Genomic DNA, 24,661 nt, shown 5'->3' on the forward strand with positions numbered 1-24,661 from the left:
TACATCAATACTCCTTTTCATTATTTAACAAAATTTTATTCCGATAAGTATATTTGCCTAACTCTTCTTTCAATAGATAAGGATATTACAATAAGTATATTTGCCTAACTCTACTTAAACCATCGAACATAAAAACAGAGAACAAATTATATGTCTTTTATTTTTTATTTTACATTTTTTAAGAGATAGCAAATAAATATAAAAAAAATTCAATTAGTGAGAAAGGCGAAAAGAAGGGAGAGTTGAATTTAAAAATAGTAAACCACTAGAATTAATAGTGATAAGAATGGGGAAAAGTGGATATGTACACATGAGCTTAGTGCTAAGGGAACAATGAACCCAATTTGTTCTGTATCTACCTAAACTTGTGCCCCTGCCACCAGGAATCCAATTCTATATTCTTCTCTTGCATTCACAACCTTCAAACACCTTTCCGCAATAACCAAAATCTGTTCTAATTAAAAGGAGCATTTAAAATGGTGGCCACCCCAATCCGCCATAGCTGTACACATCTAACTATCCGTTTCCACCTACCAAACCCAACCCAACTCTCAACCAACTAAAAACAACCGCTATCACCAAATTCTACCTTTCAACTTTTTCTGCACACAACCCAATTCTGAAGCAAAGAATAATATGCTACAAAAATATGCATAGAAAACCTCACCCTCTGTGTTCTAGCCTAACTCAGGAACAGGATTTGATTAATCCCAAATTGTATAGATTTCTTCTCACAAGACTCCCTATGGACAACAACACTGCCCCACCAATTCCAACCGCTTCATCCTCTCTCTGTATCTCCTGATGGTTTATCAACGGCAATTCCTTCACTTCTAAATTGCTTAACCCAATTTTCTGCCTAACAGATTCGATAATTTTTGAATCAGCTGGATTTCCAACCGCATCCGTCACATAGAATATATTTGTAGCCATGTTCCCTACAGTGGATATCTCAGCCCTGGTCACATTCAGCCCATTCTCGCGGAAAGTTCTCATTACTTCTGCTAGAAGCCCCTGCCTGTCTTCTTTGCATAACTCTAGTCGAACACCCTATAATCAAATAATTTAAAATTAATTCATCTTCAACACTTTATGTCAAAAGGTAATAACAATACAAACGCCAGAGGAATGAAGTCTATACCTCAGATGCCCTTCTCTCTACAGCAGCTTTTAAGCATTGAATTACGCGTTGACGCTCTGGTTCTGAGCTAATTGGAGTGCCATCTTTGTGTCTTATGTAAAACTCCTGAAGTGAAGATAAGAACAAACTTAAGTAACATAAATTAAGCAAGGGGAAAAAAACTAGTTTTCAGGGAAGGATGTAGAATAATTACCAAGTATGCTCGGTCATCATTTGTGTTAATAGTTGCATGAAATACATCATATTCCATGTCTGTCAAATTGGATACAACATCGAATAAAAGCTTGGTTCGATCTTTGCACTGAACATTCACGACTGAATAGCCCCTTCCTGCCCAATTCTGAACCGTCACCACTGGGCTATCAGAAGTAACCTCAAGAATGGGAGTCCTCTCATAATCACGGTCCGTGAACATCATTTGATGTAGCCTTCTTTCAGTGTGCATCGCAGCCATAGAAACAGAAATTTTTGCACTTCTGATGTCATTGTCTCCCTTCAAAACATTTCTTAAGCGCAGTTCAATCTTATTAAATTTCTGAGAGTCCTCAATAGCAGACCCAGAACTAGAGTCTTTCACATAAATTAAGGAAGCAATACGCCCATTGTGAGTCCAAACCTTGGCCTCAACCACATCACATTGAAGATCAGCCAGTACGGCAAACACCTCCGATAAAAGACCAACTCGGTCAGTTCCTGTCAATTCCAGCGCAGTGAGACCATTAGAACTGTTGGTTCTCCCATAGTGAATGCTCCCAAGTGACTGTCAAGAGAAAAATCAGATTAGATACACAATAAACACTATATATAAACAATAAATTCTATCAGGTAACATCGAAATTGTAACTCATTTAGTAGTTGTAAAGACCATTAAATACCTGCTCAATATATTTTAAAACGCTTTCGTCCGTTATCTTGTTTCCGTTTTGATCAGTGACATGAAAAACTGTCCATTGAATAGGCAAAATATATTAGTACATAACGCATTAACCCATCTCACGAGAAGAAACCGGAACCAAACCAGTGATTAGAAAGGGAAATGTCAATTAGCTTACCATCCATACACCACTTGCCATCAGCAGAAATATAGGCTTTCTTTATAGAAAGATCCAGGTCAGTGAGCACCTGTACAGCATCCAATAAAATACCATGTCTTCTAGCGCTGTCAACCTGTGAAATTCATTGAAAAAAGACTACTGTTACTTAATTATTCTTTCTTTACATGAAATCAAAATATTTTTGGAACAATTAGTTCCCATATGCGCAAGAGTTTCTTTGGGAGGTTACCTTGACTAGAGTAGCTGAAGAGAACACGGAATTGTCAATAACAACCCTGTTTCAGAAAAAAATTCAAAGTTAGCAAAATTGATCTGTCCCCTGATTTCTCTTCCAAACATCAAGATACAAAGAATGCACTAAAGGAAACAGCGACCTTTCACAAGAGCAGGAGGCCATACGCAATGAGAAAAGTCAAAAAAACTGTTAAAATATTAGCAGCTGACAAATCAAATTCAAAAGTCGGTGTGACTTTTGAAACAAATAGATATCCTTTGAAATATAAGATGCAAGAAGGAGCAAATGCAAGGTCATAGACACGAAACATTCTTGTCTGCCAAAAAGGGATTTCGCTGGAAAAAAAAAAAAAAAAAACAGCACCTATTTTCGAATTATCAGGGAACGAGTTGCTACCAGTCCAAGTAACAAAAAATCATGGCTCAATGATAATTTTTTTTGCAGAAAATCATATGGTGTATCCATAAAACAACACAAAAACAAGAATAAACAGAATGATAGCCTAAGATTACACAAAATCAGGTACGAAACTTATAGATCGATGCAACACATAGAGAATTACAAACTAAAGTCAGTCTCAACTAAAAGAAACAAAGAGACAACAAATGAAAAGAGGTATAACAAACCTGGGAGTGCTCATCCGTATTACAAGTTTTTCGTATTCGTCCGTGCACGCAGGCCATTCCATTTTCCTTTTGCAGTTCTTCAAATGAGAGAAGAAAGATTCGTGTATTTGTTTGAGAATAGAGAAATCTGAGGTTCGCACAGCAAGAGTCTTCTTTTCCTTTTTCTTCTTCTTCTTCCCTTAACCGTGTGCAACAAACAGTGGCTCTCTTTCTCTCTCTCTTTCTATCTATCTCCGTGTTCACATAGAACACCCTTATATATATATAGCACCCTTTTATCTTCAGGAATATTTTATTAATATTGTGTATTTAATTTAAAATATTTAGTATAGGGTAACCCTAGCATGTCTATACACAGGGAAAATAGCACACACAGCACTGTCACATGGCGTGACTAGCGCGTGGGCGCTGACCGAGCTTTCTAATTTCGTTGCTCTGTTTCAAGTCACACCCCATAATTTTGTTAAATCCTTTAACTAGCACTTTAATTTTGATTAAACAAAGATGACACCTGTCTTTTTGGACCAATCAGCGTGACTCGCAATCCAGCATGGAAAACACGTGGGATCCCACGTGTCGATTTGCTTGTTCTTTACTCAACAGGTAGGAACATATTAGGAGAGGGTGGAGCCACGTGGTGGAATTTAGTTCAAAATTAAACTGAGTAAACTTGGTAATTAAGGTGAGATTTGACGACATCAATGATGACGTCTACACGTGATAACATACACTCTTTTTTGCCTTTTTTTTTTATATTCACTTTTTTCTATTACTACTTAAATCTTTTTATTATTACTATTTTCTTGATATTCACCTTTGCTTATTCTCGTTTTTTATTTTAATCAATACGATAAATACAGAACTAATTTGATAAATCATAAAATTAATCTTTTAAAAAAAATATATATTTTTAAAATATAAAAATATGATAAAACAATTAAAATTTATAAAATCATAGATATTGTAATAATTTTATGGTAAACTTTCTTTCTTTCTATTAATTAAGAATCATTGTAACTTATTTGCTGGCCTCTGATTAAGAAAATCCTGAATGTGTCAAAAAAATATTGATAAAATAGATAATGAAGTGATTTTAACAGTAATTAACTTTAAATGATAATAAATATATTTTTATTTATTATTATAATAAGTTTTTCTTTGATACTAGAAAAACTCAAACAGAATATTAATATGTATTTAAATTTACAACATTAAAAGGTAATATTGTTGTATAATCAATACATTGGTAAGACTGCAATAAGTTATTATTGTTTTGGAAGTTTTAGTGTAGTGAATTTAATTTGTATCTTCCCATTTCTGTTATTTCCTTTAACATATCTTCAAAATTGATATTAATTTATTTATCATACATTTATTATTTTTCCAGTTATATATACTTGTGAGTATTACACTTTTGGAAACAATATTCAATAATTAAATCACTTAAACACATGAATATTACACCTCTTGAGAACAATATTCAATAATTAAATCACTTAAACACATGAATATTACACCTTTTGAGAGCAATATTCAATAATTAAATCACTTAAATTCGGCATTAAAACATAAGATGGTCCAAAGTTATATGTAAGAAATATATTGTAAATTTATAACTATATTATATGTAAACCCTAAAGATAAAACTAATAAATATAACAAAATATAATATATCATGAATAACATTATTTTATACTAATTTTCAATTAAAGATGAAAACTAAATAATAATATTTAATTTAAATATTATATGTAATTTTAACATATTAGAGTTGTAATTTTAAGAATATAAAATATTTTTTCTTTGTTCATCTGTATTGAACAAAAATGGTTTTACAATAGTTTAAAAGTCAAATTTAAATATTAATGTATAAAAGATAAATTATAAGTGTCAAAGTAAATTATAATTATTTTTATTAAAAATAAGTTGTTAAGAAAACTAAACCATTGAATAAAAAATTATTTATATAATTATTTTACTTATATTAAATAATAAATATATTATTTGACTAAGTTATATAACTAGAAAGTTTAATTATCTAAATTTAAAATAGTATTTGTTCGATAAATCATAAAAATAAATAAAAATTTAACATAATAATATGAAATAAAAAAAATATCAAATTACATAATTGTGCAAAAAAAATCCAATAAATTAACTATAAACAATTATAAAAACTATTCGAAAATATCATATATTACGATTAATAAATAAATTTGTAAAAGATAAAAGCAAAACATAATCATATTATATTTGTAGAAATTTAAAGATATATTTAATTTTATTCTTATATTATTTCAAACTCAATATTGTCTTGTTGGAATTTACTGAGAGAAAAAAATCAAACTCAATATACAATCTTAAAACTTACAAAGATGTAACGTGAACTTAGGAAATCATGCAGATATGATTTTCTATTGAATGAAAATCAATTCAAATAAATTATTAGACTTTTGAAATAAATGTATAAGATTTTATAATAAAATAAACCTTACAATAGGATGGTTTAAGCATAATTAATTTACAACAAAATTTATACAGGACATAAGTAAATGATTTTATATAATCAGATAATTGATATAACATTTAACATATGGTTTAATGTATGATGTGCGTGTGTGTATATATATATATATATATATATATATATATATATATATATATATATATATATATATATGCACATATTAAATTTGCATATTCTTTTATTTATCATGCATTTATGTACTGTTATTCGTTACATTTTATTTTCAAACGTCGGTTTTTTATATTAAATTTGTTAAATAATTTGATAATATGTCTATGAATAGTCTTAAACAATAAAATTCTGTTTTATAACTACAAATATAACACTCTATCTTACTGATTGTTTATATTACTTCTAACCAGAGAGTAAAACATGTAAGTTTATATAATAAGATTAAAAAACATAAAATTTTAAAAAATAACACTTCTAATTCTCTCCAAGTAAAAGTATTAAGTAGAACAATGTAAGATTTTTTATTTCATTTATTACATTTTTTAATCTTTTTTAACGTCAAATATTTCTGTATAATATAAATTATTTAAAAAATAACATATTGAAATTATAAGTCATATCAAATATATGAAATATAATGTTAATTATTTAATAATTTATTTATAAAACTTATTATCTTTATAAAAAAAAAATTTCTTTTTATTCTCCAGACTTTTCATAACAAATTCTTATAATTTTTTCAATTAGATAGTGTTCATTATGTTTAAATTGAAGTTTAAAATTTGATAAAAAATGGTTACATTTAAATAGTTTAAATTATCTACCGTGTTACTAATTATCGTTTAATAGATTTCATCCAAAAAGCTAAATATCTGATATTAACATATTTGATGTTTGCAGATCTGTCTAGAAAATAGTGTAAATGTTAAAAAAATTCAACATTTTTCATTTTAGTTAAATATTGAAAATAACAAAATATAAAACTAAATATTGGTAAAACACAAGCTTTGTCTAAAATAATATATCTTAAAATATGCAAGTACTTGTCTACAAGATAATATAGTACTATACAATCTTGTTTTCACATTCTCAAACAATTCACACAAAATTTTAAATTAACATCATACCTCACGAATATTATGAATTATGTTTATTTTGTTACATCAACGATCTTTTGAAGTGCTAAAATTGGTTTGCTTCACCAACTCCCTAGCGCTTGTTTTGTCAATACTAAAAATGATTGTATGTCATTATGAATTTATACTTTACATAGTTTCAAATTAAGATTTTTTGGTCAAGACCTAATAACCAACTATTGGGACATTGCTTGAAGAATATAAGTGCATCTAATGCATGCATTGAGCATAACTAATGCATGCATTGAACACATCTAATGCATTTTTACGTCATATGCAAGGAAAAAATTCAAGTAAGCCTAAAGCTTATTTGACGTTCATAAAATAATTTCCACCGACTATTTTCTTTTGCACCTATATAAAGTCATCTTTCATGAAAAACAAGTAGAGTTTGAATTGAATAAGTGCCAAATGGTTGTCAAAATCTTTATGAGTCCTAAATAGTTTTATAAGAACATTGTTGTATTCATTTAACAACCTAGTAGAGAGTGCTTAATCGTGTAATCATTGTGACCACACAGAACAATTTTTTTATTTTATTTTGAGTGAAGAGTGACTTGTTGTTGAAATAATACTCATATCAGTCATGAGTGGCTTGTTGTCAAACAATACTCGTATGGCTTAGAGGTATTATAATCTGTAAGAATACATGCAGTAATTGTCTGTTAGTTGAACTTAAACAATTATTTGAGAATTGGATGTAGTATGGACTATCAAACAAACAATATCTAACCATATTAAGTAATTTATTCATTTCTATCGTGGTATATTGTATGTTATATCTATTGTTTTTTTTTTTTTATCAGCAATAAAAAATCAATAAATGAGAACCACTTCAGGGGTGGTCCAACCCTTTTACAAACACACATACAATTTAACTCCTAACTCGACACCCAAAACCGCCGGTCAAAAGACCAACCAAACCAAGCGCTAACTAGCTTTACCGAATCAGCCGTATACAGGCCAAAGGATCTAGAACCCAACAGGGATAGGAAAAATAAACTTCGCGGGACTTTGCAGCAATCCAAGACCACACCTTTACTTGTGCTGAGGCAAAAACTTCTAACGCATCTGTCACTCCTCCATTAAAGACGACCGAGTTCCTATGCTTCCAAATTTCACTCACAATTCCAACCCAAATTGCCCCCAAACATCATTAGACAGATGCCTGACTCAACCTGAATTGAATAAAATTTTGCATTGGATCCGAATGGATTACGAACGACACTCCAAGCCACTCAAAGCAAAGGCACCATACCCTCCAAGCAAAGTCACAAACGGTGAACAAGTGACTCGACGACTCATCGACCTTCCCACACAAGCAACATACAGGATTTTCAACCACCATCCCGCGCCTTACCAAATTAACCCTAGTTGCAATCCTATTTTCCAAAACTCTCCAGGCCAAGAATACAGCAGAAGGCAAGGCTTTACACCTCCACAACCTACAGTAGGTCGGAGAGGACTCCCCATCACTAACCCTCCTTACCTTGCTATAAGCTGAGTTAACAGTAAAACTTTGAGACCCCTCAGCCTTCCAGATCCAGCTATCCACCCCTCCCACATGTTATATCTATTGTACCGACTAAAAGAAGGAAAAGTTTTTCAAACTCAGTTTATGAAAATCTTTGTTAGTTAGTAACAAAATCTATTGTTTGTTGGCACGGATTTAAACAATATTAGCAAAAAAAAAGACAAAAGTTTTTAAAACACAATTCAATTCTCATTTCTTTTATTTTTGTGTTTTTCAATAGTTAACAAATAAGTAAATATAACAAAAAAGTTATAAAAATTTTACATGTGAGATTTACATCACTTGAAATCATAAGAATCTCTTCCTTAAGTGAGAAGTTGTTCTATGTTGGTTATAATTGACTTTGATATCATTGATAGATCTTACGAGTAAGGATTTACTTTGCTGATGAAAAAAAAAATGAGTAAGGATTTACCAAATATACTCAATAATATTGAGACTTGAGTCAAACTCACAAAGTGATTAAAGAAAATACGTTTTTATCTTTTTTTTTTCCTTATATGTCACTCAATTTTCTAATTTCTACTCAATGCGACACTTAAATTTATAACAATTTCTTAGTAAGTGAATTTATATACTGTGACATAATAACCCCAAAAAAATTGACTAGAATAAACTTTGATAGTGAGTTAATGTCTAACTCAATGCTACAAAATCAATTTATAAGGCAATAATTACACCCTTCAACATGAAATTATATACTATGAGTTTAGACTGGTTAGGAGTAAAATCAGTCGATTTTATGGATCCTGAGTCTCATTTTGAACATTTCAAGATTTTGGATGCACCCACTTCAGTTAATTTTATTATGAGCAATGTGTGGATTGCGTTGGTTAGCGAGATATGGAGACACATGAATAACTGTTTATTTAAAGGTGGAGGGGTTGATCATGCTGAAGTTTTCTCATTGCGGCACAGATTAAGATTTGGTCCTGGATCTCATCAAAGATACAGTGTTAATTTCTCATTCTCTGATTGGTGTCTAGAACCCTTGGTATGTATGCATTCAATTTAGTATTTGTATAAGGGTTGATCCTTATTATTCTTTTTTATTATTGGTAGAGATGAGATAAACAGTAGAAGGTCTTTTTTGTTGATATGTAGATGGAAATATATTATTTGAACATCATTATGTTGTACGAGGGTTGAATCATCTCTGAAGTGCACTCATTTAATTTTATTGTTATTTGCTAAAAAAAAAAAAAAACTATGAGTTTATACAACATTGAGGTAATAAGTACAAATAATTTATCTATAACACTCCAAATAACTTTGATAACAAATTAAAAACTACAAAACTATTTTATTAATGAGTCACAAAAATTGCATTCTCATTGTATTTGTAACAACCAAAACCTTTAAAAATATAAAAATATGCTAAAATAAAAAAAAAGATATTTTTTTGCTAATTATAAAAAAAATATTTATATGTTAATTCCAACAATTTGTTTATCAAGTACCACCAATAAAACAAAATTGTTGAACTTGTGAATTCTTAAATTAAGAGAAGTTGGTATATAAAGATTCATACACCTTTAAATATCCTATTTTATTTTATTAATTCTTTACTAATAAAAAAAAATACCACACCAAAACTTTTTTCATCCAGAAAAAAAATGTTTACTTAAATAACATTAAACATGAGCTTTGTAAAAGTGCAGTTCACCTCAACTTCTAAATGCTGTATAAGTCTTATGACATATTAAAAGAATAGAAGGAAACAAATAATCATCGTTCTCTTACAACGTTGGAAACGAGTATTAAAAGAAAGATAAATCCGGAAAGAAGCGAGTGGGGTTGGGACCCATGGATGAAGGGGGTTTGTCAGAAAACACGTTCCAGGGTTTAGCTACCGTGGTTGGCTTTAAACAAAATAATACAGCATGTATTGGTATTGTTGGAGTGTAGAAGATACACAGAAAATATTTGAAACAGAAAAAATAAAAAGAAAGATAGAGAGAGTGGTGAAGGCCTGCAAGAAAGAATAAAGAATTGGAAGAGAGGTTAGTTGAGAGGAATAGAATAAGATGGTTGAAAGTGTGGCGGGAAGAGACGTGGTTCAGGCCATCAACCCTAAAAAGGCGTGGGGCACACCACACCACACCACGCCACGCCACACACTGCGTTTGGTTTGTCAGCTTGTCTTTTTACACAAACCAAGGGACACTGTACGAGGAGAGAGAAGGAATTTTGGTACTCACCACTTGTTACTTCGATTTAGGGTTTTCAGATTAACTGTTGCTTAACAGTTGAGACGAGAATGAGGAGGCAGAGTGGGAGGCCTTTAATCCAACGGCGCCGCATGTCTTTCCGTGGGACACTCCACGCATGTTTTGCTCCAACCTAATGTTCTGTCTTGCTCCAACGTGCGTCAACATGTTCCAATCAATAATCACTTTTATTGCTAACGTAGTTAGTTACCCTAACATGTTCCAATCAATACAGTGTGTGTGTGATACTCCACTCCGCAACTACTACGGTGCAATTATACGGACACCACTTAGTACCATACAATAAATAACTACTTTTTCTGAAACTCTAGTTTATTATATCCCCTCAGAATCTCGCATCCTTCTACACTTAAAACTAAGATTAATTTAACTTTTAAAGTTATATTTTACAAACAAAACTGTGTCAGAGATCTTTAAATTCAACGAAGGTGATTCACAAAATGTGAGACAATCTTGTCTATGTAAATAATGATTATTGTGAGGTTATGGATGATCATTAGTCTTAATATCCATTTTTTAAATTAATAAAAAAATTCCAATTATTTTTCAAAAAAAAAAGGGTGTTAATTAGGAAGAGGATGTTAAATATGAAGATTGACTTTATATACAAGATTGTAATCAATTTAAGAATATAACTCAAAATAAGACATAAAAGGAGAAGGGGAGTAGAACACTCCTATATATGAAGAAAAAATATGACTTAACAATACAACATTTTAAGATTAAAAACTACTATTTTTCACTTAATTGTAAGTTCTAGTAAGGAAACACCCTTCTTAGCTAAAACACAAAATAAATAGAACTCTGAAAAATTATTATTTTTTGGTTTTAGAGAGTGAATTGCAGCTCGGTGAACTAGTCCACAAGCCAAAATGTTTTTTTGGAAGAGTTACGATAATTCGAAAGTATATGAAAACAAATATCACAAAAACAAACTAAAATGTTACATCTTTTAGTTTTTTAAGTGACGACAAAATGTTTAAAAGACTCGATGTATTTCATTTCAATCAATAAAGAATCCATATACAGTAAAATACATATATAGCATTCAAATATCTCCAGCACATCCAATGTATTTGATTTTATGAGTAAATTTAGTGTTTAGCTTTCAAATCACCGCTAATTAATTCGTCATTAGGATAACTTTTGTGTGTTTTAACAGTTAAATTTAAATATATGAAATTAGTATTTTTATTAATTTTTTAACTTTTGTAAATTCACTTTTTTCAACGAGACACAACTTTTCTTTGAAATTTTTTAATTAAACAACTTATTTTTTGAAGAGTGCTTTAATATGTAAAAGAATGTTGATAAAGAAAATCTGTAAAAGAATGAGATTCGATAAACAATTTGTGCTTTTATTTTGAAACTCTTATTTTTAGCTTTAATATAAAAAGGTAGCTTTCAAGTAAAAGATAAAGCTGGCCCAAAGACACCTGAAGTGGATAAACATGCATTTAAATAGGTTAAGTATGATTAAATTTGAATTTGCAGAAATATGAGGTTAAAGAAGTGAAGCATAAGTGAAAGGGCATATATTGAAGTGTGTAATTGGGTTTTGAATGGTGACAAGAAGTATATAGAATAATAAGAAGTGTTGAATGAGATAAGGGACCATACACCATGCAATAGAGAATGGAACAAACCATATAACTACAACAGTGGGGACGTTTATTGAAGCAGCCAGGAAGGTGGCAATGGCAAGAAGAGAGTACCAAAAAGCAAATAAAGATAAAATACGAAGCCACACAGCACCACATTGCTGTTATTTAGTGTGTAACCATCCTTCAATTTTTATTCTTTGTAGGAAAATCCATTTCTATATATTACTAAAAAATTTACGTTAATTTAAAATAAGTTCAATTATATATAGAGAGAGAGAGAGAATATTCACATAGGTAATTTTATCATAATGTATTAAATATAAACTTACTTTCTAGTATATCAAAGTCTTTTTTAACTGTTTGTTGTAATTATTATGATTTTTGTATCCGAGTTTCTATTAAAATATAATTACGTTTATCTTTTTAGAAATGTATGTTATTGTACAACCTCAGTTACTTTTAAGAAAAATAAAGATTTTACAAAATAAAATAGTGCTTCAATGTATAAATTATTCATTTTAATAATTTTTTATAAACATGTAAGTGAGTTACAATCGAATATGATTTAAAACTTTCTATAAACTTGGTTAGTTTGACTTCTTATATATTTCTTTTATGGGTAAATTACTTATATTATGATTTTTCTTAAATTTTATATTATTTTACGCGGTTATTCTATAAGCATTGTTTGTTAGATTTCTTCTTGTATATTTTCGTTCGGGCTAAATTTCATATATTATACTTTTTTTTTCTTAAATTTTATATTTTTATCTTTCTATGTTTCCTCATGTTAGTTATTGTTCAAAGGCTTTTATTGGGTTGTTAGTTATTGTTCAAAGGCTTTTATGGGTTCTAGAGTAAATAAAGAGTTTGGTTTTTTCCTTGAACTAGTACAAAATAATTTTCGATCCCTTTAGGACCATAAATTTAAGGATTTGAGAGCGTTATTATTCGGTGAATATAAAGGAGGTAAGATGATTAATTATTTTATAAAAAATTAGTTGTGAATCTTTTATTAAATTAAGGTTTGAAAGTGTTATTATTCCGTGAATATATTGGAGATAAAATGATTAATTATGTTATAGAAAGTTAATTGTAAATCTTTTGATAGAATCAGAGTTTGAGAACATTATAATTATTATGTGAATATAGTGAATTAATCTTTTAGGTACCTTCGAGATTGTAGCATTTTTTTCCGATTGTCCTTATCACATGTTGTTACCCGTTCATCTCAAGTTGAATCCAGATATCATTTTCCACATAAATTTATTCCGTGCATATACATAGTCATATCTTCTCCTAACTCTAAATAGACCCGGAACAACACAATTATGAAGTGTAATTTGTGCAATTTCAAAAAAGATCATTCCAAAATGTACTTTTTTACATTATAAAAATATTTTTTGAAATATAATACGCATTATTTTGTTCAGAATAATCATTTTAAAATTGGAGCATATTATTTATATTTCAAAATAGTAATTTTTAAATATTTTTATATATTTTGAAATTATCCCTTCAAAATAGTTATTTTGAAATATACTATTTATATTCTAGAATAATTATTTTGAAATTCCTATTTTAAATGTATTTTGATTTCTGTAAATATAACAGAATTGATATTTTGGAAAATGTAAAATATCGAGAATAAAAGTTTATAGGGGTGACAAAGTGGAACGGGCCGTACGGACCAGCCCGCTGGCCCGTTGAGGCTCGTCCCACATAACCTGCAGCTTGCACAGGCCAAGTGCGGGAGGGTTAGCCGTATAATCTGCATAACTTTAAAATGTAGAAATATTTTTTTGCACATCCATATTCTATTCATGTAGCCTCATATTTCAAAGTTTACCTAATGCATCTAAATAATAAAAATTCAAAATTTTTATTTATTTATTTAATTTTTAAAAAATATTTTTTATTTTTTATGCGAGCTAACCCGCAGACCCGTGGGTCAACCCTTATGCGGGACGGGCTACACAAATCAACTCACAAATTCTATGAGGAACGGGCCATCCCAACCCGCTTTTTGTGGACCAGGTGCGGGACGGGTCGCCGCATTTCCAAGTTTAGGTAATATAAGAAGTACATTATAAGATGAGGGCTTCTTCTTCCTGCACCCCCACGTTTTTCTTCATGCACCTCACAATTTTAAATATTCCAAAATTAACCTTGACTTATAATTTGAAAAGGGCACCGTGTTGGACTTTCATTGTCACAGTTCATCTTCATCATTGAACATCAACTATTGTGGAGGGTCTTTGTAATTGTTTGGAACAAGGTGGAGAAGTACGCAACGTTGCTGAAGTGTTGTTTGGGTTGTAGAGGTAAAAATTAATTTTTTTTTAAGAGCATGGTGGTTATGGATATTTCGGGGTTACTAGATATCGGGATCCGATAATGTATTTCAGATTCATGAATCCGAAATTGATTAAATTGTGTTTTCCGAATGAGGGGGTGTTTCAGAAGTTAAAATATAAAAAATTGTTGTTTTTTGGATTGCTGAATCCAGAAGCCTAAATTGTATTACGGATTGGTGGATCCAGAAGCCTAAATTGCATTATGGATTTTTGAATCCAGAATTGTTTTTTTGTGTTATGGATTTCTGAATCTGGAATTGTCTTTTTTAATTATGGATTGTTGGATCCGGAATTTTACCGGAAGCATAAATCCGAGAATTTACCGTATTCTGTGATGCTAAATTCTACCAGATTCTATAATCTGGAATGTGAAAAAGCACTTACGAAAACAAAAATCTATACAAAAAATGGATGTCTAGATTCGAAAACAAATTTTTTTACTTACTTTTATCAAGAGCACTCTAAATCACCTAGAAGAAATGTGTGAGATTGAAAGGAGAATAGTTTGGAGGTGCAATGTGGAAGATGAATTAACACGCTAGTGGTAGGAATTCACGTTGGGCAAGAACACCACTCACCGTCTTCTTTGAGTTTTTTTAGGTTAGGGATATTTTTGGAATTTAAAAAACCAATAAGGATTATTTAGTCTATGCAGAAGAGTGTGGGGTGTAGGAAGAAAAACGTGCGGGTGCAGGAAGAAACTGCCAAGATGAGATGCATGCAAAGAGTAATTTTGGATTTACATTTTAAGACTCTTTCTTCCTGCACCTCCATATCTTCTTCTGGCACCTCCATACACAACATGAAAATACATTTTTATCCTTCTTGTGCCACCCCCATAGAATAACTTTCGGATTATGTAATCCAGAAATGCATTTGAAAAAAGACTTCCGGATTACATAATCCGGAAGTTAAAAAAGACTTCCGGATTATGTAATCCAGAAAGTAATCATGCATCTGAAAAAAGACTTCCGGATTATATAATCCGGAAGCTAATTACAAATTTGAAAAATGACTTCCGAATTATGTAATCCAGAATATTACAGAGGGGCATTTTTGGAAATATGAAAATCTATGGAGGTGAGAGAAGAAGGTATGGAGGTGCAGGAAGAAGCAGCCACATTTTAAAAATGTCCAGCCCAAGTAGAGTGTTTTAGAGGCCCTAAACCCAACTGTTACTTTTCAAGCGGCCCAGAAGATATCGTCGAGAATACGACGGCGTATGTTTCTCTGCTTAAAATAGCTTTATCCAGTCCCAAACTGTGGCATTAAAATTTGTTGTGAAATGGCTTGTGCGCACTACCATCTTTGCCCCGCGAGTTTGATATTCCGGTCCGACACTGGAGTTCGTCTGGGTCAGACTTTCACGCTAAAGAGTCCTCAACGTTTGTGGCTTGGAACTAAGCTTAGGGTTTCACCATGCAGTCTCAATCTCAGAAATCACGTGTCTGTTTCCCGGCACCGGCCGCTCCCCGCCACCGTCTCCTTCAGCCTCCCCACCGCGTAAGTTCTTTTCCCAATTCGGTATTGATTTGCCTTTCTTTGGGTTTTAAGTTTAAATTGTGATATTCTGAATGCAGAAAGGCAGAGCGTGCTTCTCCTGGCCAAGAATTTCCTAAGTGAGTAGTTTCTCCCAAATGTGTTTCACTCTACTTCATTTCTCGTTCCATTGTCCTTATTTTCTTGGTAATTTTCTTTGATGAAATCAAGATGGTCTTCCAAGGCTATAAAATCGTTTGCAATGTCTGAATTGGAGGCGAGAAAACTTAAGTATCCTACTACCGGCACTGAAGCCCTTCTCATGGGGGTTCTCATCGAGGGTAACTAACTCATTTGCTGCATTGCAATTCTTGTATAGCTTTTTGTGTTAGTTTTTCATTTTTAGTGGAATTGATTTTAGAAGAATTTATTTTGGAAGAATTAAGGTTAGGAAAATTTGTTTGTGTTTTGGGAAGTGATATTTTAAAACTGAATTGAGGATATCTTATGGTATAATATCAATTAGTTTGTTTGTACAACATAGATAGAGGAGCACGGGATCTTACTCACAACAATGGGGATTCGGGATACTCCTTGATGTAATAGAAATATTGGTTTCCTGTTAAGTTTTTATGCAAAATACTATGGTTCCATGGGACATCTGTTGTCTCTAATATCAGATGCCCAATTAGCATCATAGTATGCATGGTGGTGACTATAAGGACATCGAGTGCAAGTTGGTTGCATCAAAAGTCCATGATGGATAGTGCCTTTTGAGTACTGAAGAATTTGTTTGAGTGCCTTCCAATGCTCAGCCAATGGTTGAGCCATAGATTAGCACTGCTTGTTGACACTATAGCTTAGTTTAGGTTTGTTGGCGGTGATGTGCTGTAGTGCACCTACAGTGGAACAATAAAGGACTTGATCTTCCCTATAGTCAGCACTGTGTTTGGATGGTTTGATGCCTCCTAGTCTGTTGGAATCTTACATTTTTTCTTGTGCAGTAAGTCCCTAATATAGTTTCCCTGAGAAAGTGGAAGAGAGTCATTGTTTAAGCGCTTGACCTCAAAACCAAGGAAATGATCCAAGTCACCCAATTGGTTAGGGACAGAGGTGGAGTTAAGCCTGGTAGTCATAGGCTGCTGTAGAAGTGTTAGATGTCCTAGTTATGATAAGCTCTTTATAGATTAAAATATAAACCCTGCTGTTGTAGATTTAAGTATTGTAAGAGAAGGATCACGCATGCTAGATACCTACATACATTGCATGCATGGATATGATTATGCTATTGAGTACATGTACATGCAGTGTTTTAAAACTCATTTGATTCTCGTGTCCGACAGATTCAATAGGAAACTAAACTTTAATCACTTTGGTCATTTAATTAAATCTGAACGAAGTGCATTTAAACTAGTTAAAACCGCAAAAGTCAGTTCTGAACTGATCACAACTGTTTAACTCGATCACCTAGTTTATCTGATTTCCAAGTATGATTACTTTCTGGTTATGCCATGACTCTACACCTACGACTGCCTCCTGCATCACGTTCTGCAGCACACTGCAACACGTGGTGCAGTACATGCCGCACTCACCAGCTTCACTTTTTGAGGCACATTGTCTAACCTCATACACTCACGAGCACATGAATTTCAAACATGAAAATTTTAATTGTTCAAGTTGCCTAGCATCACTCACTATCACATGCATGGTAATTGAATCAAATTGGAAAGTAACCGACCGAAATTAGGATTGGCCAAGGTGGGTATGGAACCAAAGACATGAAAAGGATGTACAAATTGCTTTATCACTAAATTAATGTTAATTGATTTTCACTTGTATGATAAATTATATATACTATCTATAATAATATAAGCATTTAGAAAATTAATAGTTATCATGTAGTTTGTTTAATTAGTGATTCACTTGTTCCATCACTGACCCACCAACTTTGTGCTATGACTGAGACGTTTTATAACATTTGATATAAGTATGGGTATAGGGTACAAGATGTTTCACTGATAAAAAATTATAAAAAATGTTAATGTATAAAAATTACAATTGTATATAAACTTGACTAAATTGTTTGACTGATAAAAACAACACAAATAAGCATAAATTTTACCATAAAAGGAGATTAAATTATTTAAAATGATACAAAAAATCGTATTAAAATCCTAGAGTTTTAAAATGTTCAGCAATCAATTATAACACATTAGTATGGTTGTGATATAATGTTCTTGTCCATAGAAAGTGAAAACCCTATTTGGTTTTCAGATTTACCATTTCTTCATGCAATCACAACCCAAATATGACTTGGGTGCTGTTGTATTTTTTTTTAAGAGAAAGGCCAACCAAGTTCTCTTACTGATGCTGAACTCAGGAGTTTATTTGAGTTCAGGCGAATTTACTCCTGATCTGTAACTCAGTTTACTGGAATATGAGCTTGCTTGTGAATCAACTAGGCACATTGTTGTGGGAATGTAAATTCATGCGATCAGGAGTTTGATAACCATGGTGAAAAGAATGACTTCTAAATTTAGTTCATCAAGAAGCCTTCAAGAAATTCAGTCCTTTAACATTAAATTCATCTTCAAATAGTCTCAACGACTGATTTGGAATGAGTTATACTCAGTACTCGGATTGACTGATCTGTAACTCAGTTATTGCTTCCACCTCTTGAACCAACTTCTTTTTTTTCTACCACCACTAGTAGTGTTTGAAGACTTATTTTGGACAGCAATTTGAGAACAACAGAGAACCATCCAAGCACCAGCATGCAGAGAACAACCCTAGAACATCCCCAACAAGCACCAACACCCAAGCACCCCTCAGCTAGACAAGAATCCAACACACACCCATGTAGCTCCCAGCCAAGCAAGAAACCATCAACTAAGAACCCAACACGAAGGCCACTCAGCCACGTGAGAAATGTCCTACAAAACAGAGTGTACAGTAAAACACAACACTGGTGATGATGATGATGATGATGATTGGACTAAGAGGATGCATTTTAAATTGCTTATTCTCTCTTAAAGGGGATTACTGAGTTTGGTTTTTGCAGAAGGGAAACCCCACACAGCTTGGGATTTAGTGTTTCCAAAACTGAGTCAGTGAAAACTTGACTTGGAAAGGCCAAAAGGACTTTGTTTTGGCACTATTAGAACTAGATCAACATAAAAATAGCTGAAAAAAAAATACGCAGGGCTCGTAAAGTATTGGCAGTCCGTGCAGTTCAAGAGGAAAATAGCAATATACACCCTTTGCGATCCAGGGTCCAAGTTTGCTCATTGACCTGTGTGAAATCAAAGGATCATGAGTTTGCGAGGTTACATGTGATTTTTAGAACATTAATATCAACTATAGGACAATTTTTTTTCTCAAGAACCCATTTTGATGATGTGACATGCGTATATGTTGTATTCCAAGATTAGTGAGATATTGTGTGAAGGGCCCAAACTCACCTCACATTTAGTTTGAAGGGCTTTGATTTTTGTATTTAAATAAAGTTTACTAGAGCCTTAAATGTTTGAAGATGAATAATGATTCAGATTATTTTTGATAAAATATGTTCATGTATATTTGTTATATGCATCTAGGAAAGAATTTTTTTTTTTTTTTTTTTTTTTTGATCAGCAGGAAAGAAATGTAATTAGAGTATCCTAAAGAGCAGTTTATTAGCACTCCTTAGACAACAACTACAACTCACTGGGTCCATCAAACTTTCAACTCACTTTGGTAGTTTGACTAGAACTCGCATATGGAGATGATTACCTCTCCTTACAAACAATTCAAGGCAAGAAAAGCTTCGTTATTCCATTGGGACAAATGGATATTTTCACGCAACATAACTTGTACATTTTTTAGTTGTTTCAATGTGAAGATTGTTAAATTTTCTACATTTTATTCAGAACGATGCAGCCTTTTAAACAGGAAAATTACAAACTTGAAAAACTCCTAATAGATAGGACCAATATCTCCAACACATGATAATAACAGACCACTAAATCTGTTGACTAAAACAGAAAAGTAATAGATAGCAACAGCATAAACTGCAACCTGTATTGCATCAAACTACTAAACTCTAGGTCACTAACAACTGACTCAATCTTTTGAATTCAAAACTAGATATATTTTGCAAACAAAAATACGCGCCTTTTATTATGTTTGGGATGCTTTTAATTAATTATTTCATTTGGTGTGTTCCGTGTGTTAGTGCATTTCTTCAAAGATATGAATATACAGGTTTAAGCATTATTCCTAACCTATCTTTGGGCTTTAGGTACTAATTTAGCTGCCAAGTTTTTGCGAGCCAATGGAATTACACTTCTCAAGGTTCAAGATGAAACAATGAAGTTACTTGGAAAAGGTGATTTGTTTTTCTTCAGCCCGGAGCATCCTCCACTGACTGATGAAGCTCAGAGAGCTCTTGATTGGGCTGTTGATCGAAAAACAAAATCTGGTTGGTTATTTTCATTTTTCTCATTTACTATTGTTTATCACCAATTGCAGAGGAGAGTGGAGAACTGGTTTCAATGCTTATAGTACTTTGTGCATTCATGCTTTTGCTAGTGGTTTAAACTCTCCCTGATTGTTTTTTTTTACTCTCTTCTCTCCCTCTAAACTATTTTTAAATAACATGAAAACACAAAGTATTACAGAATTTTGTTGTATAATGATGTGTCATTGGGGTTCATCTTCTACTAAGCAATGGGCCACATTTAGTTACTATACATGGAATGATGGAACACAGTTTGTACTTTGTGGGCACTAAAACACTATATTTGAGCTTATGACAAAAAGACATTATTTTGTAATGAATTCTAATGGAAAATTTCTAAACAAATATAATAATAACATGTATGGAATTTACATATTTAGCTGTAATCCTGCCAAATTAAATAAATATGTTTGAAGTTGAGGATGCCAGGTACTATTTTGTCTAAAACCCTGGTTCTTATTGCCTATGGGTCTACTTATTTCTTGTTGCTTAACATTTGGTTTACAAGATTTTGTGTTATTTGGGTGTGCTAATTACGTCTTGTTATTTGGTCCTGAAGCTTTTCTTCCCGCAAAAATAATTGTTAAACCTACATTCAGGTTTGATGATGATTAGTTGTTGATGACATTCTTTCATATTTTAGCAATAAAAAAATACTCAATTCTGCTTTATGGTGATGTACAATAAAAATTAAACTAGAATTCCAAAATAAAGAAGCTCTGAGGCAATTAGGAAATGCTATTGTAAGTATAGGGTTGTCTGATAGAGTTTGAAGCATTTTTGTTGAAGAGTTGATGACATGTTGGTTCTATAGCCAAACAGAAGAGCCATTGTCATTTCCGAAGACATTTCTTTGTCATTATATTTCCTGCTACTGAATAGATAATCTTTGATTCTGAGAATGTTTTTGTTATGACCCTTTGTGATTTCCCATATTTAATTATTATTTGATAAAGATTTATTGGTAGGAATGTCGCAATTGGTTTTGTTTCGTGGGACAAACTTGTTCTCAATATTTAGCCCCTTTTAAATTATACATAATCCCATAAATTCCTGGCGTTATATTTCATTCATTCACTTTGTGCATCATCATTACTTTATGTTTTTCAAAGGGTGATTCCTATCAAATGTTCAACGCTCCAGGCAAAGAAATTAATCCTTTTACGTGACTTGCAGATGATGGCGGGGAAATGACCACAGCGCACGTACTTCTTGGTATCTGGTCCGAAGTGGATTCTCCTGGATACAAGATTCTCTCCACCCTTGGCTTTAATGATGAAAAAGCTGAAGAGCTTGAGTCCTTAATTTCTAACCCTGGATGTACGGATGATTGATGAATGTGTACGGACTAGAGTTTTGCTTTAGTTTTATACTGGTCATTGATGCCATTATTTGTACAATCGATATATGAACAGGTTGTTCGGTTGTGCCTACTGATTTGGAATGCATAAAACTTACTATTTTCAAATGCCAAGTGTACTTCCTCTCTAAAGCAGAACAAAGAAAGAGAAAGAAAGAAATAAACACGCAAGCAAAAGTAAAGCAGGAGAAAGGGACATAAAATGACGATAAATCATACAGGTTGCTTAAAGTGATTTTCACGAAAGTCCTTGAGCACTGAATCACAAAGAATGGGGATGACACGAAAAGCAATTGAGATGTCTTTTTCGTTTTGGCCTGGTGTTTGGAGATACGTATGGACATGGTTAGATGAAGATGATAATAATTTCTAATTACTTTTATACACTTATTCTTTTTCACGGACGTCTATTTGTTTTTCTGCGTCATATTTGAGGAGTTCCTTAACCTGCTCTTTGCTTGATAGTGTTTGTGCCTTGGCAGCTTCTTCCGCCCAGTTTATCCGTGCAATAAATACCAATAACAACGTCAAGCAGGTAACTATACCAGTAAGAAGTCCAATGAAGAGTCCAACTAGCCCAAGACGGAGTTTGAAGGCAAAAACAATGGCAAGTGGAAGGGCCAGGAAATAAAATCCACCTAGATTCGCATAAGTGCCCAACCAAGGTCGTGCTGTTCCTCGAACTATGCCTCCACAAACTGCCAACGGAAAATTAAACACTTCCACCAGAGCCATCAGCAGCATTGTCTTTTTTACTCCCTTTATAATTCCCCTATCATGGCTAAACAGTGGCCCCCAAATTCCCCTGGCACCCACCATCACCAAACTGCCTATGCAACCAGAGATGAAGCCCAATGCCAGAGACACATACGCTGATCGGTAAGCAATTCCAGCTTGGTTAGCACCAAGCTCATTTGAGACACGGGTGGAAACACATGTGGCTAGTGACAGCATCACTGAGAAAAGCAAATAGTCGAAGTTTAGCACAATGGCCAAAACTCCCACTTCTTGCTTAGCATTTGTGAGGTGGCCAGTAAGCAAAACTAGGATCTCATAGCACCACCACTCAAGGCATGTATTGAGGCAGCATGATCCACAAAGCTTGACCAGCCTAATCCAATCCTCAATGCTCTGATCCCACCACCCTCCTTCCTTCCACATGCTTCCCTTTTTGTTCTCAATAATTAAAACATAAATGGCTAGCAGAACCACAACAATAAGGTCAGTAACCCAAACCGCCATGGAGACTCCTCTGAGGCCCATGGTCTTTGAAAGCACTATGTTAACGGGTATGTGGAAAGCTAGTGCCACAACCGAACTAAACATGGTGGGAAGAGTTATGCTCTGAGAGCTCAAGTAGGCTTTTAAGGGACAGAAGAGCGAGGCAACAAACAAGTCGGGTATGAGAGAGGAAAGATAGGTCCTGGCCACAATGGAGATGTCTTGCTGTTGCCCAAAACAAATCAAAATTTTGTCAACATTAAGCCACAAGAAAGTGATGGGAAGTGATACCAACAACAGCAATAAGATTGTCATGAAAAGGGTCTTGTGAAGGAGCCTGAAGTTTTTGGCACCATGAGCCTGGCCACATATGGGTTCCATGGCACCGCATAGACCATTGAGAAGAGAGAATCCAGTCACATTAGCAAAGGTGAAGCCGAGAGCTCCACCTGCCAAACTGAGCTCCCCGAGACGGCCTAAAAAAGCTGTTGTGATGGCTGTCTTGGCAAACCAAGCCAAATTCATGGCCACCATTGGGAGGGCTATACCTCGTTGAACTCTTAGCTCTGAGATCACCATCTTCAATGAATTGGCTTCATATTTTTGGGCGTGTAGTGGAGGAGGAGGTGAGAAGGGTTGGTTGGTTTCATCGTTTAAGCTTAGGTTGTCTCCTAGTTTGCATGTTGCTGACATTGTTGCTGTGCTCAGTTCTGTGTCTGGTTTGTTTCCCTCTGTACCTCGGGATTCGTTGAATGCAGGAGTTTGTTATTAGTGACGGAGTTGTAGTTTTTTAAGGCGGAATAGAGGGCTGGTATTAGGCTTTTTCTCAAGTGCCAATAAAGGAAGCGGTTGATTAAACATTTATAGTGCGTGATGAACCATGATTCCTAAGACCATACAACGCACTTCAGTTACTACCTTTTCATGCTCTTCTCCCCACTTTCCCTACTTTAAGTCATTTCTAATATCTCTGGGCTCTGCTGTTTTTTTTTATTTATATTAAAACACTACCATAAATGATAATATTACTGTAATCATATGAACTGTAACACAAACAATAACTAAATTTATTTTATTGCTAAATTGTATGATAAAGTCTTTCAAAAATGTAGAATTTTTAAAACTGAATTAGAATTTAGAAGAGATTTCTTTTTTACCCCAATCCAAACGGATAAATTCTAAAGTGCAAAAATAAAAATCCTTTCACCGGCTTATGCTTATGCCACTGATTTGCAGATAACAGAACCTTCCCTATATACTGTCAACAACTGTTCTTTTCAACCAAAAAAGAAAATATATTCTTTCTTTAATAAAATCTGTGGTAATATTCCTAGGTTCATCTTCGCACACTCACATTCAAAATACTTATATTATTTATATAATATATTATTATCACATTTTCTTATAATATGTCTTTTTAATTTCAATTACATCAATTGTTTTTATTTGAAATATGTTTGGTGAGTTTGTTTAAGTTTAAAAATAAAATGTTTCAAAAAAATTAATTTCAAACAATCTGACTCGATATCTTTTCCGATCTCTCCCCGTTAATAAAAGCTTTTATAAACATAATGTACATATTTCTCTTGAAATAATCCATGATTTAATGTTATTTAAATTGAAAACACTTTATTGTTATTAGAAAAAGGTTATATCAAGAATTGTTTTTTATTTATAAAATTGTAAGAACTACTTACATTGCATT

The 24,661-nt window shown here is 32.8% G+C and overlaps 3 protein-coding genes across 3 annotated transcripts; 1 reads left to right on the top strand and 2 right to left on the bottom strand.

Annotated features, from left to right (window-relative positions):
* Nucleotides 1-247: 247 nt before the first annotated feature.
* ACR7 (ACT domain repeat 7) lies at nucleotides 248-3,311 on the bottom strand. The gene is made up of 7 exons (XM_068613053.2): nucleotides 3,058-3,311; nucleotides 2,426-2,471; nucleotides 2,194-2,308; nucleotides 2,017-2,084; nucleotides 1,335-1,901; nucleotides 1,142-1,246; nucleotides 248-1,050 (listed from the first exon to the last, which is right to left on the bottom strand). Exons 1-7 carry the CDS (start codon nucleotides 3,117-3,119, stop codon nucleotides 688-690), a joined length of 1,326 nt encoding a protein of 441 aa, XP_068469154.1. The 5' UTR covers nucleotides 3,120-3,311; the 3' UTR covers nucleotides 248-687.
* A 12,278-nt stretch (nucleotides 3,312-15,589) lies between these two features.
* Nucleotides 15,590-21,843, top strand: LOC137811358 (ATP-dependent Clp protease ATP-binding subunit CLPT2, chloroplastic). The gene is made up of 5 exons (XM_068613056.2): nucleotides 15,590-15,901; nucleotides 15,979-16,017; nucleotides 16,109-16,218; nucleotides 20,157-20,336; nucleotides 21,552-21,843. Exons 1-5 carry the CDS (start codon nucleotides 15,684-15,686, stop codon nucleotides 21,707-21,709), a joined length of 705 nt encoding a protein of 234 aa, XP_068469157.1. The 5' UTR covers nucleotides 15,590-15,683; the 3' UTR covers nucleotides 21,710-21,843.
* Nucleotides 21,844-21,938: 95 nt separating this feature from the next.
* On the bottom strand, nucleotides 21,939-23,649 carry LOC137811357 (MATE efflux family protein). Its single transcript, XM_068613054.2, has one exon. The coding sequence runs from the start codon at nucleotides 23,647-23,649 to the stop codon at nucleotides 22,123-22,125; it is 1,527 nt and encodes a 508-aa protein (XP_068469155.1). The 3' UTR covers nucleotides 21,939-22,122.
* Nucleotides 23,650-24,661: the final 1,012 nt, after the last annotated feature.

Source organism: Phaseolus vulgaris, chromosome 2, assembly GCF_051622355.1.
Source record: "Phaseolus vulgaris cultivar YP4 chromosome 2, ASM5162235v1, whole genome shotgun sequence".
Lineage (NCBI taxonomy): Eukaryota > Viridiplantae > Streptophyta > Magnoliopsida > Fabales > Fabaceae > Phaseolus > Phaseolus vulgaris.